Below are 8,295 nucleotides of genomic sequence, written 5' to 3'. Positions count from 1 at the left end.
GGACCTTGGGTAGCCAGTAAAAAGAAAAGGAATCCTATGCCTGGAGTCCTTGTGGCTGAAGAACAGACAGATGACACAAGGAATGATGTAGAAGGCAGAACTACCAGGAAAAACAGAGAAGCAGAACTCAGCCAAGGCAGAGTTCTGGGCTGACGTGGCCCTGTTTCCTTTGATACCAGTGTCAGATGATGCAGTGCCTGCAGAGGGGAGGACCTCGTCAGGTTTACTTTGATACATGAATGAGCACTTATTTAACTATGTGTTTTCTATCTTGATCCTGTTTCTTCAGAAATATTTTCTTTATGGGAGATTTTTGAGTAAAGGTAATGTTGTGGGGATGTAGGTAGCAGGAAACTTTGGCAGGGGGAAGTAAGTCAAAGCTTTAAGTTAGAAATGAGCAGGGGAGCTCACTGAAGGTTTGTTGAAGGACTCACTAAAGGACTGTTAAAAGTTGAATGAAGAAATTAAAAGAAGAACTAGCAGGGTCCTGAGAGACATTGGGGGTAAAGCGTGCCTCTCTGAGATGAGAAAAGAGGTGGCTCTAGTACCTGCCTCATGAGATGAAAGACTTCTAAACTTTCTCCTTAATAAGTAAGGGTTATTTTGGAATTCACAGCTGCTTAAAGCACTGAGAAAATTTTGATGTGTAGGCTGAAAAGGGAAGGAAAGTCTTAAGGAAAACATGAAGCTTGCTCTCGTAAGATTATTTTAGATTATTCCTCCTGTGTAGAGGAACCCCAACATATCATATCTCGAGCACAAGTCCTGTGAGGAGAGGCTGAGGGAGCTGGGGTTGTTCAGCCTGGAGAAGAAGAGGCTCAGGGGAGACCTCATCACTCTCTACAACTACCTGAAAGGAGGTTGGAGCCAGATGGGGGTTGGTCTCTTCTCCCAGGCAGCTATCAGTAAGACAAGAGGGCATGGTCTTCAGCTGTGCCAGGAGAGGTTTAGGTTAGATATTAGGAAGAAATTCTTTACAGAGAGGGTAACCAGGCATTGGAATGGGCTGCCCAGGGAAGTGGTGGATTCTCCGACCCTAGAGGTTTTTAAGATGAGACTGGAAGTGGCATTTAATGCTGTGGTCTAGTAACCATGGCAGTGTTGGATCAAGGGTTGGACTTGATGATCTCAGAGGTCCCATCCAACCTGGCTGATTCTATGATTCTATGATCACACTATGTCATCTTACACTACCATTTTAATAGAAACAGGCAAAGCAATACCTGTATTTTGTCAAAATCCAGCCTTGTGGACATAGTCAATACAGTCATACATTATAGGTTTCAGTACCCACTGAAGGTATGTTACAAGTAAGATGTTATCATTTCAGTCCTTAAAACACAGGTACTTCTAGGTTACCTGTAACATTAATTTTGATGGGAAGCATTTACTACCATTGTAAAATTTGAGCTTGTTAACTGTGAGCCTAGCAAAATTCTGTGATCAGATACATGCAGAGACTGATGTGTTGTGGTTGCCTTTGTGCTAAGTTGTTACTTCACTGAACAAAAATCTTGTAAATGTGTTTGCTTATGATTTTCATATTAAGCCAGCAGAGAGGGACTGAACATGGGTGTTGTCTTTAACAGTTTTGAGACTTTCCAGTGTAATGTCCAGACCTCAGACTTGCTAATGAAGTGTTACTAGTGATCCACAAACTGTTACTATTTTATTTTTGGGAGACAAATGGAATAAATAAAGATAAATTTATGCATTGCTGATGACTGCTTATCTATCTGGAACTGTACTGTGGAATTTAGTTAGCAAAAATCTTCATTCTCACCATCACAGGATGAAAGAGCTGGAGCTGTCACACAAAAAACTTCTTGTGATGATTGATCAGCTCAATGTGAAGTTGCAAAAGGTTGAAAATGCCAATGTACGTGTTAAAGGGAAATTGCGAGACATTCAGGAGGATCTGATCAACTTGGTGAGGAAGATATTGTTTCAAATTACCTAGTTTATTTTCTCTTTGTGGTAGTAATTTCTAAGTCAATCTCATTTCCAGTGATCTGTCTGTTTTTAAGCAATAAATCATCTCAACCTTTATCTTTTTCTACAAACATAGGAATCAGAAGAACTTTCGGATTTTTTTTTCTTCCCCTTTCTATTTCTCTGTTGTTTTTGACAGCACTGCCATTATTTCTTTCATTCAGGCCCTTGAACTTTGAAATATATGCTCACATTTCCTACTTTCTCTCCAGAAGCCACTCAGTGTACTTCTCCTCAGGTCAGACTTTATCTTTCTAGGCCCATACAAAAGGCATTTTTACCTAGTTTACACAGCTCATTGGATGGATCCATGAAAATGGAGGAAGAATGAAAGTTTTTCAGGGACAGTCTTCAGTGAAACAATGTGTTTTGATTCTGTTTATCATAAGATATACTTTCATTTTCTCAGCATTTTAGAGTTGAATACTCTCACGGGACAATAGTACTGTGTGGCAAGACTCTCAAGTCTTGCTTCAAAGTTGCTGCAATGTCCCTGTGATACTGGTGGCTTTTAGTCTGCTGAAAGCAAGGGCAGCACGGGACTCATGAAATCCTCTCTGCCTTTCATCTTTCACCTCCGTATGTCGCTGTGTTCAAACATACTGTAGTGCAAATGAAAATACCAAAGCCTATTTTCAAGCTGTTTCAAAAGTCACTTGTTCCTTTCTCCTTTTTCAGGAGGTTCATAAGAGGAGCTGACAGATGACACCTATAGTGAAGGGCAAAGGACAAAAACTTGGTCTCTGGAAAGTGTGTGTCCTGTTTTCTAAAACAGAACCACAGCTTCCCTGCCTGTAGCACCTCAGTGCTTCAATACTGTCAGCATTAAGGGTTTGTTGTAGATCAGAGCTGAATGTATGAATTCCAGTTCTAAGGTTTATTTTGATTTAATATGTACTGTAGAACATGCAAAAAAATGCGTTTTAAAACTTTTTTTACTTTTTGTAGTAGTAGATGGGGGTGAGCTTGTGTTTTGTTTCCTACTGAGGTTTTCTGTGATGGCTGAAATGACAAAACAGTTTAGTTTTGCTCTAAAGGCAGGATTTTACTAGCTTTAGAAAAAATTTTATTTATGTCATTCCTGAGTTTTCAGAAAATAAGGGCAGAATTATCGCTAAATTAAAATAAATAAGGGAAGAAGAGATTTAGTATTAATTTGCTAACCATACAACTCAATGTAATTGTAGGTTGAAAACCAAAAAAAGTCAGAGAAGAAGCAAAAGGAAAAATTATGTTGGCTTCAGGAGCAGCTGAAGACAAAAGAAGAAGAAATAAAAAGCCAATCGGAATATTTTGAGCACTACAAACAAAGACAGAGACAACAAACAGCAGTATTGAGAAAGAGGGAATGTTACCTTCGGGGTGAGGTATCTAGGCTGGAAAAGCAAGTCCTAGATCTTAGCTCCCATGTTGCTCTTTTGACATCCGAGATAGAAGAGGGAATGGTGCAGCATCTCCAGCAGGTGCTGGAATCAACGTTCAGTGGGACTCGGGGTTATAAACACCCTGACACAGAAGTAGTGGAATTGAAAACTTGTATTGAAAATGTGGAGCATGATGTGAAAAGCCACCTTCAGGCATTTCAGCAAAATCTGAAGTTCTTAAGGGAAAAAGAGGAGGACAACAGAAGAGAACAGGGAGACCTGCTGGCTGAACTGCAGTGCTCTCAGGACAATGAAGACTTCCTTAGAACAAAATTGGAAGAATCTTCCTGTCATGTCTATAGTTTGAAATTATCTGAAATCAAACTACAGGAAAAAATGGAAGAGCTTTTGGATGAAAACAGAGCTTTAAAAGATCAAAGTACAGCGATGTTGAAAAAGAAGAAAGAAAAAGACTCACAACTTGCAAGATTGGAGAATGGAGACAACAGTGTTGACCTGGTATGTCAACTGGTAAGTAAAAATAAGACAAAATATAATTGGTTTTTGTCTTTATATCACCTTGAATTACACTTGTCATTAGATGTGCAATCAAGATGAAAGTATGAGACTTTATCTTTCCTGACTTTTTTTTGTTTATATCTGTTTATGCATTCGTACTTCAAACTGTCTCATTCACACCCACTGGAATCAGTAGTTGGAGCTTCATTGCATCAGTCCTTTTATTAGGTGCACATTGAGGACACTTAGCAAACCCTTTTTCCTTAAGTTTTTAAGTGATGTGCCCCTGGCAAAAGGTCTCAGTTGGCAACAGAAGTAGAACCCAGAAGAACTTCTGAGACCTCTGTCTTGTGGATACCAGTCAATGGAGGAGTACAGATATGGTTGGATGAGTTTTTGCATTTTATTCATGCCCAAATGCTGAAGCAAAAAGCATAGCTGACAATAAATCTTCTCTGTGAGATTTTCTGGATAATGGTAAACAAGGGAAGATGGATACAGTGTTCATGACCGGGAGCGAGCTGAGATACTCAATGGTTTGCAGCTCTGTAACATTGTGATATGCCCTGAATACACTGAATAGACTTGTTTGCTTCAAGCACTTCACCCCAGCACTGCATGGGAAAGCTCTGGAAATGCTGTAATATGGCATTGAGCTTCTGCCAATTCATTTTGCTGACAAGGAACAATTCTTTTCACAGAGTGGACTCAAACAAAGTTTTATTCTTTATCCACTGAGGTGGAGGGTATTTTTATTCTGAGAATTTGTTAAATTGAATCAGCTAAGCCTCACACTCAGCTTACTTCATTCAGATTGTGACCTGATATCCCAAGAACTCTCCTGATTTTAACTACATTTAACCAAGAGGTAATGGGCATGAACAAATTCCTTTCGTATAGGAGGACAATAGGACAATAGAACTGTACTTGAGTACTTCCAGAACTGGGAGAAGCTAGAGAGGATCTTTAGTCTGTAAAAGCTAGAGGAAATAAAGACAATTTTTTTAACCTGGTAGTTGAATGCACTTTTGCAGGCATGGTGATTTAGTGGTTCTACAGCCCCAAAGCAGTGAGCTCCAGGAGGTTCCCTTTGGATGAGAGAGAAAGGGTGGTAAGATCATCCTGCAGTGACCAGCAGCACATGGGTGACCTTTGTGGAGAGCTCGGAAGCTGCACCTCACTGCACCTGTCTCTGTAGCTGCCTCAAGGTGGCAAAAAGAACAACTACTTACCCTGAACCATTGCTGTAGTTCCTTTAACTAGTGTATTCACTTTTTCTTGGGAAGGAAGAATACCCTTTAAAAATATTTTAAGATACTTCTAGAGGGACTTGCACTGAGTTGTAAACAGGTGCAACAAGCAAATGCACTATGAGGCGGCTGCACAGCTAAAATCAAGAGGAGTGAGGCCTTTCAGAGCCCGAAAAGTAGTGAAGAATTACTATTTGGTTGATAGAATTGAGAAAAGGAGAAAATAAGTGTGGGGATATTTGAAGGTGTGAAAGCACAATGTATCAACTGACTAATTGTCTGAGACTAATCTAAAAAGTCTTCAAGACAAAGGATCAAATGTCTTTCTTTCTGTGCTGTACTCTAATAAAAGGTTATTTTTTTCCTGTACACAAAGTTTTCTAACCATTTCTTTTCTAAGTACTTTTCAATTAACATCTGTGTTGCCATAGGAGGTTACAGTGTCTCAGTTACCCAGTCTTTGGTATAAATGAATATGCCATAATTTGTGTTTACTCTGGTCTGCTGTAGAATAGGTAGTGTTCCTTGAATGCTGTGTGTAGCAGCAGCAGCAAATCTTGTGCCTTCTGCATTTCTATTTGTCTTTTCCTCCTCTTCTAGTGCTACTAATATACTTGGATTTTTCTAGCAGAAAATGACTTGAGATAGCAGGGAAAAAAATTCAATATCTATGATAAAAGGAGGAGGGAGACATCTGGTGTTTTTCTGTAAAACTGAAGAGGGCTTTTCCCCATTATCTATACTTTTACTAGCACCTAATAAAATAGAATTTCTTAATCTCATCACTTTGATCTTTTAGCATTTAAGTCAAAATAGTTAGAAGAAAACTCCTATTTGAGCTCATCATACTCCATCAACAGCTATAAAAATGAGAAATCTTGTGCAACACAAGAAAGATTTTCGTGGTGTTACTTTCCTAGAAAACTGCTTGTATGACATTGATCAATGAATGAGTGAATGGGATCATTTGCCTATTTCACAACCAGGAAAAAAGTAGTTTGTGAAGACAGGCTTATCAGACTCCAGTGAAATACACATGGTGTGAGATTTCTCAATAAATACCATGTCATTCAATGCTGGTCACATCAGTTATTCTTGAAGACTAGCCTTAGTCATTACTGGATCTTCATTCAATAATATAATATCCAATTAGACTGAGCACCAAGAGGTGAACTAAATCTCATGGAGGGGTGTAGGCACATAAATCTTGTCAAAAATTTGAATTTCCAAGCTTAGTATCAGAATCCTGTCTGCAGTATTCCAACTGCAGCCTATGCCTGCACGAAAAATGCACCAAACAAACAACAAAAAAAAGGCAGCTGGTTCCACGTGGCTGTGCCTTGACTTATCAGACAGTTTCTAGATGTGAGCATTAGGGGTCTGTTGAAATGAGGGATAAGTATAAAACACCAAGCAGTGCATCTTCCTACTGCTTTCACATAACTGCTGAGGTCTTGATTTCACAGTGTGTTTGGCCATCCAAGTGTTGTATCTTTTACATCATTATGTGTAATTTTCTTTTGACAGTACCCACATAGTAATAATGAATTGATATCTGTGAAGAAATAAAAGGAAACTTCCAGGAAAGGAATCAGTGTTTCAGTTAATTGGCATTAGTTTCAAATGGGTTTCCCAGAGAAGCTGTGGATGCCCTATCCCTGGGACTGTTCAAGGCTAGGTTGGATGGGGACTGTGCAACCTGGTCTAGATGAAGGTGTCCCTACCCATGACAGAGGGGTTGGAACTAGGTGATCTTTAAGGTACCTTTCAACCTAAACCATTTTATGACTCAGTATTACTGAGAAAATAAAGGAATAAATCTTGGAAGTGTTGTGATTTTAAGTCATACCTCCCAGTCAAGATCTCATAACAGAGTGCAATAATGAAGTAGCTGACTTGGGTTGAAGTAAAAATTATTCTCACTGGTGATCCTCTGGAAAATCAGTGGCCTTTTCTGACTCACTGCAAATACTTGGAAGTCATTGCCTTTCCCATCCACATGTAATTTTAAAGTTGCAGCTCAGTCAAAAGGGACCAGACTTGTTTTCTGCTGGCGTTTGATGCAGAGCAGTGCAGGAGGACAAAAGTGCCTTTGTTGGCTTGATTTCTGTGCTGTTGCTGTTTTGGTTACCATCTTGATTGTTTTGTTGAGACAATCAAAACTGAGTCTTCCGTTCACTGAAAATGAGCACAGTGCCTGTGAAATGTGGTTTGTGTATCAAGAAGTAGGAGTATCTGCTTTTCATCAGGAAGTGTTGCAATTTCCAGATTCAATCAGGGAGTCAAGATAAATGTCAAGAACAGAATATGAAATTTACAATTAAATTATCAATGGGAAAAAAATCTGTTAAGAATGATTATTCAACTTTGAATTCTTCCAACCTAGAAACATTTGTCTTTGTAGCTGGGCACTGAACTATTAGTCTCATTCCCTACTTGATTGGACCTTCTTTTCTCTTTGTTCATGAGGATATAAATTAGTCACAGTGTTCCACCTGTTATCTGACGTATTACATGCTTATGACTCAGGTTTTCTTCCTTAACTCTTTTTAAAGTATGGAGGAAACACCAGGGGAAAGTTTACATCCATGACATTTACTAGAAAATGTTGGAATGAGAAAATTGTCTGAAACAATAGCAATTATAATGAAACAATGGGCCTTTTGAATGTAAAATAGCAAAGGAAGCTTATGTGCCTGTTTTTCATATCCCAAACACCATATGTGTATAATCCGTGTGGTTTTTTTCTTGTCCTCCTCATTTTCCCATTAAGAATGGAGACCTAATTCAAGATGAAGTTCAAAATCTTAAATGGAGACCAGTCTTGGATTCACTCAGAAGCAGAGCTACTCAAACTCCAGTTGTGCTGCTACATTCTGAAGAGTCTGGTATGCAAACAAAATGGAGTTTTTGCTTTCATTTATGTGCAATTAAAGTGAAGATGATTTCATTCATGAGGTGTGCATGACTTAGAAGGTGTAAAACCTTCAAAAAACCTCCTAATCTGCAACCTGTGTCTTGGGAAGGTGAAACAATAACTGGGGTACTTTGCATGTCCTGGATGAAGTATAGTGTTCAGGAATGATGTGCAGCAGATTTACTTTTCAGATCAAACAATGTGAAAGCTCTGATCTTGATAAATTGTATCAGGTAAATTCTTCCAACATAAA

At 38.9% G+C, this 8,295-nt stretch overlaps 1 protein-coding gene across 2 annotated transcripts in view; it reads left to right on the top strand.

The window, feature by feature from the left end:
• Positions 1 to 3,749: 3,749 nt before the first annotated feature.
• C4H4orf50 (chromosome 4 C4orf50 homolog) overlaps positions 3,750 to 8,295 on the top strand; it is a 78,655-nt gene continuing 74,109 nt past the window's right edge. For both annotated transcript variants that reach the window (XM_064653257.1, XM_064653256.1), the window contains exons 1-2: positions 3,750 to 3,887; positions 7,899 to 8,013. In XM_064653257.1, the coding sequence (XP_064509327.1) occupies positions 7,918 to 8,013 (96 nt within the window). In that variant the 5' untranslated portion in view covers positions 3,750 to 3,887; positions 7,899 to 7,917. The remainder of the gene's footprint in view (positions 3,888 to 7,898; positions 8,014 to 8,295) is intronic.

Source organism: Pseudopipra pipra, chromosome 4 (genome assembly GCF_036250125.1).
Source record: "Pseudopipra pipra isolate bDixPip1 chromosome 4, bDixPip1.hap1, whole genome shotgun sequence".
In the NCBI taxonomy this organism is placed as follows: Eukaryota; Metazoa; Chordata; class Aves; order Passeriformes; family Pipridae; genus Pseudopipra; species Pseudopipra pipra.
Note: the sequence above shows the minus strand (reverse complement) of the source record. Positions and strands in the feature narration are given on the sequence as shown.